This window comes from Macaca mulatta, chromosome 10 (genome assembly GCF_049350105.2).
Source record: "Macaca mulatta isolate MMU2019108-1 chromosome 10, T2T-MMU8v2.0, whole genome shotgun sequence".
NCBI lineage: Eukaryota > Metazoa > Chordata > Mammalia > Primates > Cercopithecidae > Macaca > Macaca mulatta.
Window position 1 is genome coordinate 80,090,689 of NC_133415.1, and position 24,092 is coordinate 80,114,780.

General features: G+C 39.2%; 1 protein-coding gene across 2 annotated transcripts in view; it reads left to right on the top strand.

Annotated features, from left to right (window-relative positions):
• Positions 1-24,092, top strand: part of RNF24 (ring finger protein 24) — a 92,856-nt gene that overhangs the window by 52,178 nt on the left and 16,586 nt on the right. For both annotated transcript variants that reach the window (XM_028828216.2, XM_028828218.2), the window contains 3 exons: positions 3,191-3,340; positions 19,684-19,726; positions 22,460-22,501. In XM_028828216.2, the coding sequence (XP_028684049.1) occupies positions 3,191-3,340; positions 19,684-19,726; positions 22,460-22,501 (235 nt within the window). The remainder of the gene's footprint in view (positions 1-3,190; positions 3,341-19,683; positions 19,727-22,459; positions 22,502-24,092) is intronic.

Consider the following 24,092-nt stretch of genomic DNA (forward strand, 5'->3'; position numbering starts at 1 on the left):
TGGTGGAATCCTCTCCAGAGACATTATTTTTGTCAAGGCTTCTTTTATGTTATTTACTACTTTATTTATTTATTTATTTTGAGGCAGAGTCTTGCTCTGTCCCCCAGGCTGGAGTGCGATCTCGGCTCACTGCAAGCTCCGCTTCCCAGGTTCACGCCATTCTCCTGCCTCAGCCTCCCGAGCAGCTGGGACTACAGGCGCCCGCCACCACGGCTGGCTAATTTTTTTGTATTTTTAGTAGAGACGGGGTTTCACCGTGTTAGCCAGGATGGTCTGGATCTCCTGACCTCGTGACCCACCCGCCTCGGCCTCCCAAAGTGCTGGGATTACAGGCTTGAGCCACCGCGCCCGGCCACTTTCTTTTCTTTTCTTTTTTTTTTTTTTTTTTTTAGGCAGAGCCTCATTCTTTTGTCCAGGCTGGAGTGCAATGGCGTGATCTCAGCTCACTGCAACTTCTGCCTCCCGGGTTCAAGCTGTTCTCATGTCTCAGCCTCCCAAGTAGCTGGGATTATCGGCGCCCGCCACCGCGCCAAGCTATTCTCATGTCTCAGCCTACCGAGTAGCTGGGATTACAGGCGCCTGCCACCGCGCCCGGCTAATTTTTGTATTTTTAGTAGAGACGGGATTTCTCCATGTTGGTCAGGTTGGTCTCGAACTCCTGACCTCAGGTGATCCGCCCGCATTGGCCTCCCAAACTGCTGGGATTACAGGCGTGAGCCACCACGCCTGGCCGTTATTTACTACTTTGATTTAATGTCATTCCCTTCCCCCCCCCTCCACACACACACTAAAGCCTTAATAGTTTTGTCCTCTTAGAGTTTTCAGACACTTCGTTATCTGCTATCTCATTTTATCCTTTCAGGAATTCCTTAAAGTTGATCGATAGGACAGTCATACCATTTGAAAGATGAGAAAATTGAAGTATAGATGAAGCTCTGACATTTAGACAGTGACATCCCGGGAGCAAGCATCCAGATTTGCTGACTGCAAACCTCTCTATCTTTCTACCATACCATTTTCTGTCACTTGCCTGTTTCCTCTCTCTTAGCTTGCCCAGTACAGATATTTAATCTCTTATTTTCTTTTTTTTTTTTTTTTTTTTAAGATAGAGTCTCACTCTGTTGCCCAGGGTGGAGTGCAGTGGAGCAATCTTGGCTCACTACCACCTCCCTGGTTTGAGCGATTCCCCTGCATTAGCCCCCTGAGTAGCTGGGATTGCAAGTGCGTGCCACCACACCGGGTTAATTTTTGCATCTTTAGTAGAGGTGCATTTTTGCCATGTTGGCCAGGCTGGTCTCAAACTCCTGACCTCAGGTGATCCACCCGCCTCAGCCTCCCAAAGTGCTGGGATTACAGGTGTGAGCCACGGCACCTGGCCTAATGCCTTATTTTCTAAGGTGAGAGATATCTTACCAAGCCAGTCTTGTCTGGGGAGGCATATTTGTAAGGGATTAAAGGACAGTCTTGGCTATAACAAGGGTCATCAAGTGAGGCCCTGTCAGAAATACAAAAGTTAAGAGCTAAGTTTTGTGCCCTGTAATTTTCTAATAGCTCCACAGCGTATGTGCTATGTATATTTGGTAAAGCACTCCTTAACTACATCCTTCCTTCCCTTTCTAAGAAGATCTGAATGTAGGAAAAAGGAAATTAAATATGTATTTGAGTAAAAGCACTTGCTCTGAGCCAACCCAGAAAATGGCCAAAGGTTCAAAATTAAATATTACCCATTATTTATGTTTGGAAGCTCTCAGAGAAGAATTTACATGGGATGAAGTTGTTCTTTGCAGGTACTGACTTCCTGATATATGTTACTAGATACTAGAAACTAATAATAAGATTTAGGTTTCAGGTATAGCCAGTTAACATCTCAGTGGTGTCAACAGTATAAATACACTCTTCTGGGAACCTACAAGAAAACTAAAAATCTGTGAATACATTTTTAATGTACCATGCATAAATAAAAGTAGAAGTTTTCTTTGCTTGGTAGAGTTTTGTTTGGGTTTGGATTTGTTGTATTCATAATTATAATTCCATTATCAGTCTTTGGTCTTAATAAGCAGGCCTGGCAGGAGCTCTTTATTTTGTAAGGAATCAAAATGACAAACTACAGCTTACCACTTACAGGAGAGGCAACTTTTATCTGTGGAATTTTAACTGTAGTGATCAGTAAGTATTCTCAAACAAACTGACAGAAATAGTCCTTTTTTTAATGTTTAAACAACACTTACTGTTTCTGATTATAAAAGTAACACATGAGAAAGGCAGTGGAGCATATGGACTGAGAGTGCTGAGTTTGGAGTTGGAGAGGCTCTGGCTGTGTACATACTTGGTCAGTCATGGCCATGGGACCAGAACTGTCTAAGCTTCAGTTTCCTTGTCTATATAAAATGGGGAGAAATTGGCTGGGCGCGGTGGCTCACACCTGTAATACCAGCACTTTGGGAGGCCAAGTGGGGACGATTGCTTGAGCCCACGAGTTCAAGACCAGCCTGGGCAACATGCTGAGACCCTATCTCTACAAAAAAATTTTTAAAAATTAGCTAGGTATGGTGGCACGTGCCTGTAGTCCTAGCTATTTGGGGGGCTGAAGCGGGAGAATCACTTGAGCCTGGGAGATTAAGGCTGCAGTGAACTGAGATCACACCATTGCACTCTAGCCTGGGGTGACAGAGTAAGACCGTGTCTCAAAAGAAAAAAAAAATTACTTTAAAATGTTTTCATGACCCTTTAATACTGTAACATATGACTATATAATTAATTATTATCTCCTTGTGAGATATCTCAGTTATTTCTAATATTTTAGCATTATAAATATTGCTACTTCAAGGGTTATTAGGTTAAAGGCTAAAGAGTTTGAAGAATCTTAAAACTTTTTTTCTTTTTGCACTTCTCTGAGGTTGAACATTTTCATGTTTATTAATTACTGGCATTATTTCAGTGAAATGCCTTTTAGTGAATAAATGCAACTTGCAAAGCTTTTTATGTAGAATCTCCAGTCTCTGAAATAGTGCCAGGTACATAGTAGTAAATATTTGGCATGGTGAATGAATGAATGGCAAGAATATTAACACTTTGTCTACCATATTTGTTTCAGATGGGGTCATTGTGCTTCTGTACGTGCACAATGATAATGCTGTCTTTGTTCTTAGTCTTTACCTATTTTTTTTTCCATTCTTTTCTTCCCCCACAGTTCATCCATGAGCTCGGATTTCCCACATTACAACTTCAGGATGCCTAATATTGGATTCCAGAATCTGCCTCTCAACATATATATTGTGGTTTTTGGTACTGCTATATTTGTCTTCATCCTTAGTTTACTCTTCTGTTGCTACTTGATTAGGTAACCAATTTTCATTCTATGTTACTTCAAAATATGTTAAACAATCAATAATCAAGTTTCTATCCTCAGATTTTTTTTTAAAAATGAAGTATGAGAATTGGCAAAATTTTAAAAACTTAAGATGGCTTAATACTTTAATCTGTGCATTAGTAATCAGTAAAACACCTTTATATAATCTTCAATCTTATCTACTGATGAAATGTTTTACTCTGTAGGAGAAAATTGTCCTTATTCATTTTTCTGCCTTTCTGCCTTTTTACAAAATACACATATGTCATTGTCTATCTCCAAGATTTAACTACTCTCACAGAGATTTCAAAATTGCTTTTCAAGAAGGTATGGCCTCCTTGTTAGCTAAAGTCCCGACTTTAGGTGATCCGCTCACCTGGGCCTCCCAAAGTGCTAGGATTACAGGCACGAGCCACTGAGCCCGGCCTCCCCTACTTTTCTGATACCTAAAGTTGGGAGTTCTCGACCAGCCTGGCCAACATGGTGGAACCTCGTATCTACCAAAAATACAAAAATTAGCTGGGCATGGTGGCTCATGCCTGTAATCCCAGCTGCCTAGGAGGCTGAGGCAGGAAAATCACCAGAACCCAGAAGGCGGAGGTTGCAATGAACCAAGATCGTGCCATTGTACTCCAGCCTGGGTGACAGAGCAAGACTCCGTCTCAAAAAATAAAATAATAAAGAAACATAAAGGATGCTCCTTATATCTCATAGATATGTTGACTGCTTATGACTTTTATTTTTTCCTCAAATTAATTAAATACTTGAGACAAATATAATTGTAATCTACAGAAAAAACCTTTACAAAACCTGTTTATTTCCAGAAATTCCTTTTTCTAACATTTCTATTAAACTATTACTTAAATAATTAGATCAGCCAGGTGCGGTGACTCACGTCCAAAATCCCAACACTGGGAGGCTGAGGTGGGTGGATCACCTGAGGTCAGGAGTTTGAGACCAGCCTGGCCAACATGGTGAAATCTTGTCTCTACTAAAAATACAAAAATTAGCTAGGTGTGGTGGTGGGCACCTGTAATCCCAGCTACTTGGCAGGAGAATCCCTTGAACCTGGGAGGGAGAGATTGCAGTGAGCCAAGATCATGCCATTGCAGTCCAGCCTGGACAACAAGAACAAAACTCCATCTCAAAAAAAAAAAAAAAAAAAAGTTTGATCACAGTGTTCTAGGACAATGGGATATAAATATCATCCAAAAATGTAATTAAGAGTAAAAAGCTTAGCACTGTGTAAAGTAACCGTTAACTGAAGAAGTCCCAAAAAAAGTACTGCCACTTTTAAGTTCTAGACTTGGGGTATTTGTAATTGTAAACACCGAAGCATTTGTGTTTGTCTATTACAACACCTTCCTTAGTGGAAAGAAAAAAAAAAATATGAGGTACATACATGTAAATACTTGCTGCAGCATTTAATATATTTTTGTGTTACACTTTTTTTTGCATCGTAAACACATTTATTATTACCAATGGACAATGAGTTCTTTATTATTATTATTATTATTTGAGATGTTTCTCACTCTGTTACCTAGGTTGGAGTGCAGTGGCACAGTCTCTGCTCACTACAGCTTTCCTCTCAGGCTCAAGCGATCCTCCCACCTCAGCATCCCAAGTAGCTGAGACTACAGGCGCCTGCCACCACACCTGGCTAATTTTGTTTGTATTTTTGGTAGAGACAGACTTTTGCCATGTTTCCCAGGCTGGGATTGCACTCCTGAGTTCAAGCCATCTACCCGCCTCAACCTCCCAAAGTGCTGGGATTACAGGGGTGAGCCACCACATCTGAACTCACCACATGAGTTCTTTTAAGACTGTTCGACTAGTTCAGATTTTTACATCTCTTTCTAGCAAGAAGAGCAAGGTTTTGTGTGTTTACACAAATGTTAATATTACTGCAATTCCAATATAGTAAAACACTCAAATATAAATTAATAATAGTTTGATAAACATTATATAAATATTCAGCATTTTTTAAAATTAGAGAATTAGCCATAGCATATATAGGACCTCAGAATATAAAAATATGGTTTTTTTTTCAGACTTACTAGTTTTTTTGATAATTCCTCTACAAATGTTGATTTAACTCAGAAATATGTAAATTTAATATTCAAAACCAAATTATTTTTTAAAGAGGCAAAAAATATAAAAATATAACAAAATGTAAAAAAAGTAAATGTTATTAAGGGAGAGTTATATGTAAAATATTTAATTCTAAAATATATAGCTCATAATATATTTTGTATTACTATGTCAAAGAATTAAGTAAGCCTTTAACTTTAAACAAACCAAAAAAACTCCCACTAATGTACCAGTTTGTGATTCTGGGTAAATTCTTTGAAAAGTAAGTTATGAAACACCCTTTTACCTCATTGTATTCCTTTTAATAAGCAAATAAGTAAAGTGATAAAGAAAAAATAATGATATGTACTTAATTTTATCCTTTTGTATCTTTTTTCTTTTTTTCCTCCAAGATAGTGTCTCACTCTGTTGTCCAGGCTGGAGTATAGTGACATGAGGCTCACTGAAGCCTCAACCTTCTAGCACAAGTGATCCTCCCATCTCAGCTTCCTGAGTAGCTGGGACTCTAGACACACACCACCACACCCAGCTAATGTTTGTATTTTTTGTAGAGACAAAGTCTCACTATGTTTTCCAGACTGGTCTTGAACTCCTGAGCTCAAGCAGTCCTCCCAGCTCTGCCTCCCAAAATGCTGAAATTATAGGCATGAGCCACCACACCCAGCCTTATCCTTTTTTATAATCAGCCTAACAGGCCAGGTGCAGTGGCTCACACCTGTAATTTCAGCACTTTGGGAGGCCAAGGCGGGCGGATCACTTGAGGTCAGGAGTTCAAGACCAGCCTGGCCAACAAGTGAAACCCCATCTCTAACTAAAAATACAAAAATTAGTTGGGTGTGGTGGCACAAGCCTGTAGTCCCAGCTAATTGGGAGGCTGAGGCATGAGAATCACTTGAACCCTGGAGGCAGAGGTTGCAGTGAGCCAAGATCGCGCCACTGCACTCTACCCTGGGCAACAGAGTGAGACTGTGTCTCAAAAAAAAAAAAAAAAAAAAAAAATTAAAAGATTAAAAAATAAGCTAGCAAGGCCAGAAATTAGGATCTGTTACACTAAAATTGAATTGTCATGTTTAATCAGAAATGTTCAAACATTTCTAAACTTCATTTACTAGTCATTGGTAAAATCTTTTTTTTTTTTTTTTTTTTTGAGACAGAGTCTTGCTCTGTCACCAGGCTGGAGTGCAGTGGCACAATCTCTGCTCACTGCAAGCTCTGCCTCCTGGGTTCACGCCATTTTCCTGCCTCAGCCTCCCGAGTAGCTGGGACTACAGGTGCCCGCCACCATGCCCAGCTAAATTTTGTATTTTTAGTCAAGACAGGGTTTCACCATGTTGGCCAGGATATTCTAGATCTCTTGACCTTGTGATCCACCCACCTCAGCCTCCCAGAGTGCTGGGATTACAGACATGAGCCACTGCGCCCAGCCAATTTTAAAAATTTAATCATGACGTAAGGAGCTTTCCTTTATGATGATCCTAATTTGTTACCTTTAATGTTTCAAATAGTAAACTGGGATTTAACAAGTCTTTGCAGTTAATCTAGAGATCCGTGGAGTCAGCTCCTCCAGAACTACCCTAGCTCGTTTTTTATGATAACCTAAGCTCTCCAGCACCTTCCCAGGAGGTTCTTCTGTTCTGCAGAGAGCTCCTTCCAGTCACCACCACTGGACTCATCAGAACCATAGGAAGAATATAACTTAGGTCTAAACAAGACGGTCACCACCAACCACAGTCATACACAGGATTGTAGTAGAGAATGTGCTGACTATGATAGGGCTGTGAACAGGGCACTGCTGGAACACAAAAGAAGGGCATCTTACCTTGCAAAGAAAGATCCTATTTTATAATGAATTATATTCTAATTTATGTTTGTTCATTTTTTTCCCTGATGGTTATTCTGTTTGTTTTATCTCAAACACCCAGAATTGTACCTGGCACAATATTAAGCACTTGATAAGTATTTGTTGGGTAAATGAATGAATGGTTCCCTAGTAGGAAGTCATTAGATATGCCTAAGACTAAAAAATCAAGAAGTACCAACACAAGCAAGTTACTTAGAAACTTGGAAGTCAGGATCAAAATAGTGAGCTAAAGGGGGAAAAAATGGGTTATCTCTTGGGAAGAGGGCAGATGACTGCTGATTTTTTTGTTGTTAACCCTGTAGAGCCACATATGACAACATATGTAACTTGGATAAAATTAAAAACAAAATAGAGAGGGGTGATGCATATCCCAGTTACCCTGATTTGATCATTATACATTATGCTTGTATCAAAATATTACATGTACCCCATAAATATGTACAATTATTATGTATTATGTTTTAATAATAATCAAAAATAAATTTTGAAGAATACAGGGAAATTTTGGGGCTACATTTATTATGAGGTCTTGAACCAAGATAATGACAGTAGTTCTAGAAAAGATGTTGTGGTTGTAAGAAATACTTGGGAGGTGAAAATAAACAGAAATTAATGACTGAACATTAAGGACAGAAAAGGGGATAAGTTTAGAATCTTGGACTTCTGGCTTAGGCAGCTGGGTAGATAGCAATCCCTTCAGAGAGATAGAAAATGAAATGGCACGTTTTCAGTGAAAGGATGATAGATTCCATTTCAGAGATGGGGGTCTGAGTTCCCTGAGTAACTGTCAAGATGTTTAATACTTAGTTGGATGTATAGCTCTAAAGCTTGTGAGAAGTCTGATCTGGAAAAAGGAGGTCATGTAATTAATAGGTAGAAGCTGAAGCCAGGAGTGTTGCCTAGAGAGAATGTGTATAGTAAAATAAAATGGGCCCAGGGCAGAATCCTAAGGAAACATTGATATTTAAGAGGAGCCCTTAAAAGAGACTGAGAAGGACTAGCAGGAGATAAGAGGAAAATCGAGGCCGGGCATGGTGGCTCACGCCTATAATCCCAGCGCTTTGGGAGACCAAGATGGGTGGATCACCTGAGGTCAGGAGTTTGAGACCAGCCTGGCCAACATGGTGAAACCCTGTCTCTATTAAAAATATAAAAATTAGCCAGGCGTGGTGGCACATGCCTGTAATCCCAGCTACTCAGGAGGCTGAGACAGGAGAATCACTTGAACCCAGAAGGCGGAGGTTGCCTTGAACTGAGATTGTGCCACTGCACTCCAGCCTGGGCAACAGAGCAGACTCCGTCTCCAAAAAAAAAAAAACCGGGGCAGGGAATATTGTGAGAAAGATGCCTCACAAGTAGTGTTTCAATGGATTGAGTCAATTATGTCAGCTGCTCACAAAGAGGATAAGAATTGAAAAGTTCGTATTACATTTGACAATAAGGTTTGCATCCTTAATCTTTGGTAGAAAAATTTCCATAGTATAGGGTAAGGGATAGTAGAGGCTATAATGGGGCAAGACCTAGCTAGTAGGTGAAAGTGGATACAAGGAATATAACGCTGTCTTTGAAGAACCTTGGCTGAGAAAAGATTAGGTTGAGGGGAGAAGGAGTTGCTATAGAATCAAGGAAGTATTTTAGTGCTGGGTTTTTTTGTAAGATAGAGATTTTGGTATGTTTATGCATACATTAAGGAGAATGAGCCAATTGTGGAAGATTTATGAGAAAGAATAAATCATAGAGGTGAAAAGACACACACATAAGAGAGATAGCAATATTATTCCTAATTAGGAGAACACCTTTTCTTAAGACGGAGATGAGGGTAACTGTGGAAAACAAAACACTCATAGCCATGTGGAGCTGGGAGTGAGAAAGCTTGCATACATGACAGCCCCCTTGATTTATCTGTGTAGTAAAAAATTGACAGTTGAAAATTATAGACCGGGCGCAGTGGCTCACGCCTGTAATCCCAGCACTTTGGGAGGCCGAGGCGGGTGGATCACGAGGTCAGGAGATTGAGACCATCCTGGCGAACACGGTGAAACCCCGTCTCTACTAAAAATACAAAAAATTAGCCGGGCGTGGTGGCGGGCACCTGTAGTCCCAGCTACTCGGGAGGCTGAGGCAGGAGAATGGCGTGAACCCAGAGGCGGAGCTTGCAGTGAGCTGAGATCTGGGCCACCGCACTCCAACCTGGGTGACAGAGCAAGACTCCGTCTCAAAAAAAAAAAGAAAATTATAGGGGAGGGAGTGATAGGGTAACACTTAAAGAGAGTGTCAAGGGTTTGAAAGAACCACTGCATGAAAGCTTAGGATACTGAGCATGAATAGATAGAAGGATTAGAGAACAATGTGGAGAATCAGGCTGAGACTGGAGACCACAAATTTGCAGTGGCCATAAGCTACACAGTTTTATAATTTCTCTAGCACTGTTCAGCATTGTTAATCATGCCTTCTTAAATACTCTTTAGATATCTGTTTAGCAATGCAAAATAAAATAGTGCAGTGTAAAATATTTGATATTTAGTGGGAGTTAGAGTAATGGAGGAATCAAATTAACTTCATAGAATCAAGTTAATTTAAGGGAAAACTTTCTAGAAGGGATGAATTTTGAGCCACAGATAGAAGAAAAAGGTGAGCACAAATTTATCCATGTTGTAGCTGGAAGTAACAAGTTCAGTTTTGGGAAAACGTGCAGATGTAATTAAAATATTCAAATAAGCAAAATGAATTAACGAATCAAGCCTAATTTTAATGACTTCTAATGGAATTCATTTTATTTATTTTTTTATTATTTATTTTATTATTATTAATTTTTTTTTGAGACAGGGTCTCACCCTGTCACCCAGGCTGGAGTACAATGGCATGATCATAGCTTACTGCAGCCTTAACCTCCCAGCCTCAAGCAGTCCTACCTCAGCCTCTCAGGTAGCTGAGACTATAGGCACACACCATCATGCCTGGCTAATTTTTTCTTTTTCTTTTTTTGAGACAGAGTCTCGCTCTGTCACCCAGGCTGGAGTGCAGTGGCACATTCTTGGCTCACTGCAACCTCCGCCTCTCAGGTTCAAGCAATTCTCCTGCCTCAGTCTCCCAAGTAGCTGGGATTACAGCGTGTACCACCATGCTTGGCTAATTCTTATATTTTTAGTAGAGATGGGGTTTCACCGTGTTGGCCAGGCTGGTCTAGAACTCCTGACTTCAAATGATCCACCAGCCTCGGCCTCCCAAAGTGCTAGGATTACAAGCATGAGCCACCGAACCCGGCTAATTTTTAAATTTTTTGTAGAGACAGAGTCCCACTATGTTCCTTAGGCTGGTCTTGAGTTCTTGGGCTCGAGTGATCCTCCCACCTCAGCCTCCCAAAGTGCTGGGATTACAGGGATAAGCCACCATGTCTGGTCCATTTTATTTCTTTACGTGAAAATAGTTTCTTTACGTGAAAATGTTACTGTTTTCACATAAAGAAATAAAATGTAAAACAAGCAAAAACCCCGTAAGGATATAGATTATTTGAACTACATAAAAATTCATATATTAGGCAAGAAAGACAAAAACCAATGAGCTGCATTTTCATGGAGCTAAAAGGCCAGTTAAACCCAAGAAAAAGTAAAAGGAAGAAAGTAAAAAAACTAAGCATGATATCAATGAAATAGAAAATAAATGTATAATAGTAAAAATTATTGAAACCAAAGCTGGTTCTTTGGAAATATTAATAAAATTGATAAATCTCTAGAAAAACTAATCAGGAAAAAGAGGAAAGAAAATATAAATTACTAATATCACTAATGAAAAAGGGATATTATTACAAATCCTATAAACATTAGAAGGTCACAAAGAATATTATGCATTTATGGCAATAAACTTGAAGTTTTGGGTGAATTACATAGATCCCTTAAAAAAAAAAAAGAGGTATATCAAAACTGACACAAGAAAGGGCATTTATTTAAAAAAAAAAAACAAAACAGCTTAACATTGTACTTTCTGGTAATAGATGGAAAGCTTTCCCCTAAGATCAGAACACAATAAGAATGCCCACTTTATCACTACTGTTCAGCATTGTACTGGAAGTTCTAGCCAGAATAATTAGACAAGAAGAAGAAGAAGAAGTAGAAGGCATCTAACTAGAAAGAAGTAAAACTATCTCCATTTGCAGATGATATGATCCTATATAGAGAAAATCCCGTAGGATACATACACACACACACAAACTACTGGAGCAAATAAATTCAGCAAACTTTCAGAGTCCAAGATCAACACACAAAAATCAGTTGTGTTTCTGTACATCAACAATGAACAATCTGAAAAGGAAATAGAGGAAACAATCCCATTTACAATAGCATCCAAAAGAATAAAATTTTAAGGAATAAAGTTAACCAGGGAAGTGAAAGACTTATACCCTGAAAACTACAAAACATTGCTGAAAGAAATTAAAGAAGACCTAAATAAATGTAAAGGCACCCCATGTTCATGGATTTATATAGTCTTTATAATATAGTTAGTGTCAATATTCTCCAAGGCAATCTATAGATTCAGTGCAATCCCTATCAAAATTCCAATGGCCTTTTTTTACAGAAATAGAAAAAGCAATCCTCAAATTCATTTGGAACTGGGGCCCCAAATAGCCAAAGCAGTTTTGAAGAAGAAAAACAAAATAGAAGGAGTCACACTTCCTGATTTCAGAACTTCAAAAAGCTACTGTAATCAAAAAATTGTGGTACTGGTATAAAGATAGACATATAAACCAATAGAATAGAATTGAGAGTCCAGAAATAAATCCAACATCTATGCCAAATTAATATGCAAACAAGGGTGCCAAGATCATTCAATGGGGAAAGAATTGTTTCTTCAACCATTGGTACTGGGAAACTGGATATTAACATGTGAAACATTTGTACATCAAAGGACATCAAGAAAGTGATAAGGCAACCTACAGAATGGGAGAAAAATATTTGCAAGTCATATCTGATAAGGGTTTAATACCCAGAATATATTAAAAGCTCTTACAATTTAACAGCAAAAAGACAACCCAATTTAAAAATGGGCAAAAGATTTAAACAGCTCTCCAAAGAAGATACACAAATGGCCAAAAAGCACACGAAAAGATGTTTGACATTATTGGTCATTAAGGAATTCCAGGCCGGGCACGGTGGCTCACGCCTGTAATCCCAGCACTTTGGGAGGCCGAGGCGGGTGGATCATGAGGTCAGGAGATCGAGACCATCCTGGCTGACACGGTAAAACCCCGTCTCTACTAAAAATATAAAAAATTAGCCGGGCGTGGTGGCAGGCGCCTGTAGTGCCAGCTACTCGGGAGGCTGAGGCAGGAGAATGGCGTGAACCTGGGAAGTGGAGGTTGCAGTGAGCCTTGATCGCTCCACTGCACTCCAGCTTGGGCGACAGAGCAAGACTCCGTCTCAAAAAAAAAAAAAAAAAAAAAAAGGAATTCCAAATTAAAAACACAATGAGATACCACTTCACACCTACTAGGATGCTGTAATCAAAAACAGAAAAATAGTAAGTGTTAATGAGAATGTGGAGAAATAAGAACCTGCATATATTGCTGGTAGGAATGCAAAATGATGCAGCTGCTGTGAAAAAGAATTTGGTAGATCTTAAAAAAAAATTTTTCTTTTCTTTTATTTTTTTTTTTTGAAACAGAGTCTCGCACTGTTGCCCAGGCTGGAGTGTAATGGCGCAATCTCAGCTCACTGCAACCTCTGCCTCCCGGGTTTATGCAGTTCTCCTGCCTCAGCCTCCCAACTTAGTTGGGATTACAGGCTCCCACCACCAAACCCAGCTAATTTTTTGTATTTTTAGTAGAGATGGGGTTTCACCATGTTGGCCAGACTTGAACTCCTGACCTTGTGATCCACCTGCCTCAGCCTCCCAAGGTGCTGGGATTGCAGGCATGAGCCACCGCACCTGGCCGGTTCTTCAAAATATTAAACCATGTGACCCAGATTTTCATTCCTAGGTATACACCCAAGACAAATGAAAATATATGTCCACACAGAAATGTGTACAGAAATGTTTCATAATAGCCAAAAGCTATAAACAACCCAAATGTCCATCAACAGATGAATGGATAATTGTATGTACATACAATGGAATATTATTCAGCCGTAAAAAGGAGTGAAGTACTGATACATACTACAACCAGGATGAACCTCAAAAACATGCTAAGGTGAAAAGCCATACACAAAAGGCTGTATATTGCGTTGTTCCTTTTATATAATATATCCATAATAGGCAAATCTATAGAGTCAAAAAGCAGATTAGAGGTTGCAGGGGATAGAAGTAAGGGGTAATGGGGAGTGATCACTGAATGGGTACTAGGTGTTTTTGGAGTGATGAAAAGTTTTCAAACTAGAGATAGCTGGTAGATGCACAACATTGTGAGTACACTACTTACCACTGAATTGTATACTTTAAGGCGGTTAGTTGTAATATGAATAACAATCAAAGAATAAAAATTTTAAAAAGGAAAAACTGGGGCTGGGCATGGTGGCTCATGCCTGTAATTCCAGCACTTTGGGAGGCCAAGGCAGGCGGATCACCTGAGGTCAGGAGTTCGAGACCAGCCTGGCCAACATGATGAAACCCCATCTCTACTAAAAATATAAAAATTAGCTGGATGTGGTGGCACACACTTGTATTCTCAGCTACTCAGGAAGCTGAAACAAGAGAATCGTCTGAACCCGGGAGGCGGAGGTTGCATTGAACCGAGATTGTGCCACTATACTCCAGCCTGGACGACAAAGCAAGACTCTGTCTCAAAAAGAAAAAGATACAAGAAACTGAAAATATGAATAATTATATATATAATAAGAAATGAGGCAGATCACGAGGTCAGGAGATCGAGACCATCTTGGACAACATGGTGAAACCCCATCCCTGCTAAAACACAAAAATTAGCCGGGCAGGCGTGGTGGCATGTGCCTGTAATTCCAGCTACTTGGGAGGCTGAGGCAGGGAAATCCTTTGAACCCAAGAGGTGGAGGTGGAGGCTGCGGTGAGCTGAGATCACGCCATGGCATTCCAGCCTGGCGACAGAGCAAGACTCCGTCTCAAAAAAAAAAAAAAAAGAATGTATTTTGGGCCAGGTACGGTGGCTCATGATGTAATCCCAGCACTTTGAGAGGCCAAGGCAGATCACGAGGTCAGGAGTTTGAGACCAGCCTGGCCAACTTGGGGAAACCCCATCTCTACTAAAAAATACAAAAATTAGCTGGGCATGTTGGTGCATACCTGTAGCCCCAGCTACTCAGGAGGCTGAGGCAGGAGAATCACTTGAACCTGGGAGGTGGAGGTTGCAGTGAGCGAAGATCACACCACTGCACTCCAGCCTGGGTGACAGAGCAAGACTCCGTCTCAAAAAAAAAAAAACAAGAGAAAAGAAATTGAATGTATTTTTAAAACATTCCCACAGTGATATTTTAAGCCAAGTAACTGATCCAAACATTTAAGGAAAAAAGTACCACTACTATATGACACTTCCGGAGAATAAAAGTGGAACAAATACTTCTCAACTCATTTCATGAGGCCAGCATAATTTTGATTTCAAAGCCTGACAATGATATTATGAGAAAGGAAATTATAGACCGATCTTTTCATCAGCAAAATATTATAAATCAAATCCAGGGATCTACAAAAAAGGTAGAATATTACAACCAAATGAAGTTTGTTCCAAGAATGATTTGAATATCAATCAATACAATATAGCACATTAATAGTATAGTATCATAAAGCATTGATAAAGTTTAATACCTATTCATGATTTTTTTGTAAAATAAACTAGTACTACAAGAGAACTTTCTAAAATTTGAAAGGGTATCTACAAAAAAAACTAAAGAAAACATCATACTTAATAGTGATGTATTTATAGGGACATTCACTATCACTTTTATTTAGCATCATACTGGAGGGCCTAGCTAGTCAGTGCAAAAAAACAGGGAAAAAAAGAATAAAAGAAAAGTGTATTTAGAAAAGAAGTATATAAAGATTATAAAGGCAGGATTTAAATTGTGATTATATGCAGACAACATAATTATGTACATTAAAAAATCCAAAAGTTTTTACAGAAAAACTATTTAGAATTAGCAAGTCACCACATACAGGATCAATATACAAAAATTACTTTTTTCCATATAAGTAGCAAGAAATAATTAGAAAATAAAAGATTTTTAAAATACTATTTACAGTAGCATCAAAAATTACCAAATGTCTAGGAGAAATGTGTGAGAGAGACATGAAAGCTGTAAATAAAGAAATAATGTTCTTAGGTTAGAAACTCAGTCTTGCAAAAATGTCGGTTCTTCCTCAATTGATCTGTAAATTTCATACATTCTCACCCAAAATCCCAAGAGGGTTTTTTTTTTCCTTTCTGGTGGCAATTCAAATCTATATGGAAATGCAGAGAACCAAGAATAGCCAAGCCAGTCATTAAAAAGAATAAAACTTGAGGACTTTTACTACCAGACCCCAAAACTTGTTTTAAATCAACAATATTAAGTGAAAGTGCTATTTACCAGGCACCCATATCTGAAGTTCTAAATACTTTTCTCCAGTAAAAGGAATTAGGGTTCCTTGGAAGAAGTGGCTAACCCCGGGACTGGAACACAGAACATATAAAATGAGCCTGAAACATCTTCTGGTGCCAGTAAATAAGGAAATACATGGGAAAGGATGGGGGCTTGTTGAAAGGACACAAGAATCAGCCTGAAGGACTCAGGCCAGTCAGTTTGAGCAACAAAAAGTAGTGATCATATTGAACTGTAACCCATAGATTAAAACCAATATCCATGAGTCTAGACTGATAGAAATAAATAATTGCACAAATAAATGAGGAAAGCACATCTCTTCCCATAGATTAAAACCAATATCCATGAGTCTAGACTGATAGAAATAAATAATTGCACAAATAAACAAGGAAGCACATCTCTTCCCATAGATTAAAACCAATATCCATGAGTCTAGACTGCTAGAAATAAATAATTGCACAAATAAATAAGGAAGCACATCTCTTCCTTATAGAAGAACTCCAGTTAACAAATGTGCAAGGAATTAGAGAACTACAAAACCACCATTAGAATTTAGGCAAACACTACAGTAATTATTGCAAGCAAGGTGCATGCTAAAATTGGTGGGCAAAAGCTTGAGAAAAAAATAGAGGATGTGTAGAATTTCAGCATATCTCCCTCAAGATATTTATCAGTTACAGAGGAGAAATTAACAACTTTACAGTGGAGAAACCCAGTGGACACTGTCTTAATCTTAAATTGAAATCTTCAAATTCCACCAAGAAAAAGTGATCATACTTAATATGTCAGAATCTTGAAAGACAAGGAAAGACTAAGGAACTCTCAACAAATTAGAGGTGGCTGGCCAGGCACGGTGGCTCACGCCTGTAATCCCAGCATTTTGGGAGGCTGAGGCGGGTGAAGCACGAGGTCAGGAGATCTAGACCATCCTGGCTAACACGGTGAAACCCCCTCTCTACTAAAAATACAAAAAAAATTAGCCGGGTGTGTTGCTGGGCACCTGTAGTCCCAGCTACTCAGGAGGCTGAGGCAGGAGACTGTTGTGAACCCAGGAGGCGGAGCTTGCAGTGAGCTGAGATCATGCCACTGCACTCCAGCCTGGGTGACAGAGCGAGACTGTCTCCAAAACAAAAAAAACAAATTAGAGGTGGCTAAGGAGACATAGCTAGATGCAAGGTGGGATCCTGGATTGGATCATAGAACAGGAAAAGGACATGAGAGAAAAAACTGGTAAAATTCAAATAAGGTCTGTAGTTTAGTTCATAATACATCAGCGTTACATCAATACTAATATATCAATGTTAATTTAATGGTTTTGACAATTGTACTCTGGTTGTATTAAATGTGGACATAGTATATACAACTATGGTTATATAAATGTGAAAGCTGGTAGAAAGGTATATGTGAATTCTATTTTTTGCAACTTTTCCGTCTAAAATTATTTCAAAATAAAAGTTTTTAAAATAGCATGATATTGACATAAGGTACATTGGTTGCTTGGTGTTGATATAACAAAGTGTCACAAATTGGGCAACTTAAAACAGAAATGTAATTTCTCACAATCGTGAAGGCTAGAAAAGTTCAAACTTAAAGTACTGGCAGAGTCATGCTTCCTCTGGAGGCTCTAGGAGAGAGTCTTTCTTGCCTTTTCCTAGCTTGCAGGGAGTACCAGAAAGCCTTGGCATTCCTTGGCTTGTAGCTGCCTCACTTCAGTCTCTGTCTCTGTCTTCACATGGCCTTCTTTTCCGTCTGTCTCTGCGTATCCTCTCCTCTTCTTCTAAGGATAGCAGTCAAATTGAATTTAGGGCTCACCTTAATCCAGTATGACCTCATCTTAACAAACTAATAATCTGAAAATACCCTATTTTCAAATAAGGTTATATTCTGAGGTTCCAGTTTGACATGAATTGGGAGCTGAGGGGGACACATTCACCCCAGTCAGTATACAAGGATAGGCAAATAGACCAATGGAGCATAATAATAGCAGCTCTAGAAATAGACTCACATATTCGATACATCTGATTTACAACAGATGTGCCACTGCAGTGCAGTGGGGAAAGGGGAGAATCTTTTCAATAAATGATGGTGAGGCAAATGAAAATCTACATGAGGATAAAAAGCATCTGGACCCCTACCTCACAGCATACATAAAGACCAATTTCAGATGGATCATAGACCTATATTCTATAGGTAAAACAACAAATTGTTTTCACAACATGGGAGAATATCTTCATAGTCTTGGGATAGGCAAAGATTTCTTTAATGGGACACAAAAAGAACTAACCTAATTGGGAAAAGTTGATAAATTAGACTTACTTAAATTTAAAATTTTTCAAACTTAACCTGCAAAGATGTGAACACCTAGAACTCTCGTGAACTACCCATAGGAGTAAAATTGTTATGAGGTTGTTTTTTCTTTTTCTTTTTGTTTTTTTTGAGACAGGATCTCACTCTGTCCACCCAGGCTGGAATGGGGTGGCACAGTCCCAGCTCACTGCAGCCTTCACCTCCCAGGCTCAAGCAATCCTCCCGCCTCAGCCTCCTGAGTAGCTGGGACTACAGGCCACACGCCACCATGCCCAGATAATTGTATTTTTTGTAGAGGTGAGGTTTCGCTGTGTTGCCCAGGCTGGTCTCGAATTCCTGGGCTCAAGTGATCCTCCTGCCTCAACCTCCCAAAGTGCTGTGATTATAGGCAGGAGCCACTGTGCCCAGCCGGGGTGAGTACTTTGATTTTTTTTGAGACAGAGTCTCACTGTATCACCCAGGCTGGAGTGCAGTGGCATGATCTCGGCTCACTGCAACCTTCACGTCCTGGGTTCAAGTGATTCTCCTGCCTCAGCCCCCCAAGTAGCTGGGATTACAGGCATATGTCACCACGCCTGGCTAATTTTTGTATTTTTAGTAGAGTTGGGGGTTTCTCCATGTTGGCCAGTCTGGTCTCGAACTCCTGACCTCAGGCCATCCGCCTGCCTCGGCCTCCCAAAGTGCTAGGATTACAGGCATGAGCCACAGTGCCCAGCCTTGGTGTGGTACTTTGAACCAGCAGTTCTACTCCTGGGTATATACTTAACAGAAATGAGTGTATATGTCCACTAAAAGACATGTAGAATTTGTGTATCAGCTTTATTAGTAATACCCTCAAACAGGAAGTAGTTAAATATTCATCAGCAGTAAAATGGATAAATAAATGATACTATATTCATACAATGGAATACTGTATGTCAGTCAGAAAGACAATTACTACAACCATATGGAAGAATCACAAGGCATTGTAGACTGAAAGAAACCAAACACAAACGAGTATATACCAAATGATCCATTTACATGAAGTTCAAAAACAGATATAATTAGTCTACAGTATTAGAAATCAGGATAGTGCTACCTCTGGGGCATGGATATTGATTAGGAAGGGTCATTTTAGAGGGCCCAGATGTGCTGGAAATGTACCATGTCTTGATATGAGCAATAGTTATCCTGGTATGTACATTTTTTAAGATTTTGAGCTGTATACTTAAGGTTTTTATACTTCATTGGATGTATGTTATACTGACATTTTTTCTAATTAAGAAAAAATATAAATATTATTGAAATAAGTAGACTGTCAGTATAAAAAGAATTGAGTCATCTTACGTTTGGGTAACATTTCATGGTTCCCTGGTCACTTTCACGTAACATGTTAAGAGATACGTCATTTGGGTGCATTTCAGGGTAAAGGTTCTAATTTATATCATTTGAGCCATAAATGATATAAATTAATACCAAAACCAGCAGCTTTTTATTTTTCTTCAAGTTACTATGTTTGAAATCTCAATATTGCATTGCTAATTTCTGTCTTTTAGGCTAAGACATCAAGCACACAAAGAATTTTATGCCTACAAACAGGTGAGAAATTTAATTCAGTTTGGCTTTGAGTTTTTTTTCTCCAAAAAAACTGAGAACTCTGATTTCCACTCATACTTTAAACTGGGACTGAATTTACTTGTGTTCATTTTAGCATCTCACCGCCAATTTGCAGTATAATATATCAACTTCATTTTCTTAAGTATTATTCTCTTATTTTATAAGCATTACTTGAAGCTATGGAAAGTTCAAATGATATAATTTAGCAGGAAACTTGAGCCAACAGTTTGCTAAAGAGAAATGCTATATAGCTTGTAATTCTTAAAGTTACTGTCAACTTAATGGAGTTCTGAGATACCATTAAGTGAAATTTTTCCTTCCTTCTTTATTAGAAGACATAGTTCCTCGGAGGTGACCAGCTGTGTTACAGTGATCTCATCTACTGCCTTTTGTACTTTAAATGTTAACTCATATTATCCACTAGAAGTCTGCAAACTTGGATCATAGCTGTTAATGACCTAGTCCTTCACTGATTTTGTCTTTAAGTTAATACACTTATCTTTTCTTCAAGGCCAAGTAAAATTATTTTTTTCTTCCATTAATATTTTACCACTAACACCAAACAGGTGGCCTAGACTTTCCTTGGGCTCTAAGCATGAAAATCTTATTTTTTGTTACTCTTAGCGTTCTTCTTGGGTACAGGGGAGCTTCACCTTCTTTGAGTCTTTAACCTTGCTGACACTGATGTTATGGAACTGTAACACTTCAGAACTGCCTATCTTGTTTTTGTTTGTTTTTGAGACGGAGTCTCACTCTGTCGCCAGGCTGGAGTGCAATGGCGAGATCCCAGCTCAATGCAACCCCCACCTCCCGGGTTCAAGTGATCTCCTGCCTCAGCCTCCCAAGTAGCTGGGACGACAGGCACCTGCCACCACGCCCGGCTAATTTTTATATTTTTGGTAGAGACACCATGTCACTATGTTGGCCAGGATGCTCTTGATCTCTTGACCTCATGATCTGCCTGCCTTGGCCTCCCAAAGTGCTGGGATTACAGGTGTGAGCCACCATGCCCAGCCAGGACTGCTTATCTTTCTGTTCATCTTTTGTCCTTGTATCTTTGAAATCTGAGCTCATTGGCACCTTCCCTAGATGGACATACTGATGTCCTTAGGTAACCCCACACTCTCATAGGTCTCATGTGGGATCCATAATCAGAGTTGAGTATTTTAGTTTTCTAAATGAATGAATATTTTCGCCTCAGTCCTATCATAATCTTTTTTTTTTTTTTTCTTTTTTTAAGACAGGGTCTCTGTCACCCAGACTGGACTGCAGTGACATGATCACAGCCCACTGCAGCCTTGACTTCCCTGGGCTCAGGTGATTCTCCCACCTTAGCTGAGTGTGGTGGCATGCATAGTTGGGGCTACAGGCGCACACCACCACCCCCGGCTAATTTTTGTACTTTTTGTAGAGATGGGGTCTCACCATGTTTCTCAGGCTTCTATCATAATCTGTTTTGTTTTGTTTTGTTTTGAGATAGGGTCTCATTTCTGTCACACAGGCTGGAGTGCAGTGGTGCAATCTCAGCTCACTGCAACCTCTGCCTCCTGGGCTCAAGTGAGCCTCCCAAGTAGCAGGGATTACAGGCGTGCACCACCACACCTCGCTAATTTTTGTATTTTTTGTAGAGACAGGGTTTCGCTGTGTTGCCTAGACTGGTCTTAAAGTCCTGGGCTCGAGCAATCCGCCCGCCTCATCCTCCCCAAGTGCTGGGATTACAGGTGTGAGCTACTGTGCCGGGCCACCTATTATGATCTTGACAACTTACAAGATATTTGTATGTAGGCTAACTAGAAAGTAAAATTGGCCTTTGCAGTCACTTAAGTGAAACTGACTGATAAAACTAGTCAAGTCACAAGACATACAGTAAATTTGATCTTTAAAATATACTGGATAGGAAATATAGTATATCCCTATGAGACCTGATAGTAGCTTCTAGTGTGATTTCTGAAAACAGGATTTACCCTCAAATCCATTTTTAGTTCAGGAATGTAAGACACCAACATTTAGAAGTTTTCCCCTGAAATTTTACTTGCCTATTTTCTTCACTTTAAGATGAAATATACTCTAATAAGCTATATTTAGTCTCAGAGTTTTTTCTTAAATAGCAAACTTCCTTCTTATCACTTGGCATTCATTTTAACTACTGTCTGGTCACCATGGAGTCAAAACTTTCAAAATTAAGATTGACTTACTTTTTTTTTTTTTTTTTTTTTTTTTTGAGACGGAGTTTGACTCTTGTTGCCCAGGCTGAAGTGCAATGGAGCAATCTTGGCTCACTGCAACTTCCGCCTCCCGGGTTCAGGTGAATCTCCTGCGTTAGCCTGCCGAGTAGCTGGGATTACAGCCAGGCGCCACCACGTCCAGCTAATTTTTGTATTTTTAGTAGAGACAGGGTTTCACTATGTTGACCAGGCTGGTCTCAAACTCCTGACCTCAGGCTATCTATCTGCCTCGGCCTCCCAAAGTGCTAGGATTACAGGTGTGAGCCACTGTGCTCGGCCAAAATTCCTTTTTTAGGAGAATATTGCATCATTGCTCAGGTTAAAAAAATGGGGCTAAAATGATCTGTCTCAAACTGTAAAAGAAATTCTCTCCAATATTGAGTATGAGGGAAATGAGCCATATATACAAAATAAAAATATGTGTGCATATGAAAACTATTTAAAATTACAGATTTAAATGGGCATAAGAACATACTTTTTTGTCTTACAGGTTATATTAAAAGAGAAAGTAAAAGAATTGAATTTACATGAGGTAAGTTGATGATAAGTAAATCTTGTTCCATTTTCTAGTAGCAGTGGTATGCTGTGGTATGTTTAAACACTTTTATTTTCAGTAGTTGAAAAAAATAGGCTTATTTTGATTGGGGTAATAGAATATTTCAGGATGAGGTCACATAAAAATCAATTGTGTGAAGGCTTTACGAGAGTAGTATAACTGATACTTTTAATAGTGATGACACCATTATAAAGTTTCATAGCAGTAGGGATGCTGCTTGCTGCCATGCTGTATGAATAGGAAACAGATATGTTAGTTTTTCTACTCAAGATGAGTATATACTAATTTCCCCACTGAAAATGTTCCCAATATTTCTTTATTACCAGTGGTACAAAAAAAGGGAGCAATTATCTCATGGGGGTAGGGATTTAAGAAGGTAAGACATACGGAATAGGGGAAGAACACATATGTAGAGAGATGAATTCTTGGGATTGTTTAGCTATTCAGTTGCATGGTTGGGTCATAGGTGCTTTGTAACTTAAGTACAAACTTGGGTGTGTATATCCTGCTGTATACATTAAGATACATAGCCTGTAAGAATTCTTTTTAATTCTATTTCTTGTATTGCCTCTGACTACAAATATTCAGAATTTTTATTTTTTGTCACCCTTTCCTTCTCCCTTTCTGGGTTTTCTAATTGGTATTTAAAGCAAGGACTTGAAAAGCTGTGCGTTGCAACAGCTGTGTCATATATAGCCTAACTGTGGTGAAGCTAAATTGCCAGTCTCTTCAAAGAAAGTTAATGTGTTAGGTTATTTGAATAATAATAAAAATAATCATATTATTGTTAAATATTTGAAATCATCTATTGGTCCTTTGCTCTTTCTGCATATTTTTCATCAAAGAGTTTATATATTTCTGTTTAATAGCATTTTAGACCTAACTTTGGATTAAACTGAAGCATTAATTACTGTTCGATTTTTTTTTTTTTTTTTTTTTTTTGAGACAGGGTCTCACTCTGTCGTCCAGGCTGGAGTGCAATGGCGTAATCTTGGCTCACTGCAAACTCCACCTCCTGGGCTCAAGCAGTTCTCCTGCCTCAGCCTCCCAAGTAGCTGGGATTATAGACATGCGCCACCGCACCCAGTTAAATTTTGTATTTTTAGTAGGGATGGGGTTTCACCATGTTGGCCAGGCTGGTCTTGAACTCCTGACTTCAAGTTATCCACCGCCTCGGCCTCCCAAAGTGCTGGGATTACAGGCGTGAGCCTCGGCGCCTGGCCACTGTTTGATTTTTTACTTTTCCCAGAAGTTAATTTTGACACATGGCCAAAATTAACATGAAGTAATAGAAGGTGGTCTGTTTCTCATTTGGAGTCTTTTTGATGACCATAAATGAAAAGATTAAATTTTTAACAGGTTAATCCAGAACAAGTCTTCCTTGTTTGTTTGACCTATTAGTTTAGAAACTTTGTCCTGAATACGTACATTGTGTGTTGCATCAGTATGTATCAGAGTTAGTAACCAACTACACCCACCAATTCCTATTTTGCTGGTCATTTGTATATAGTCTTGGATTTTTTTCACCATAGTATCCCCAGCTTTGGTTATGGTGAGTTGCTTTCTC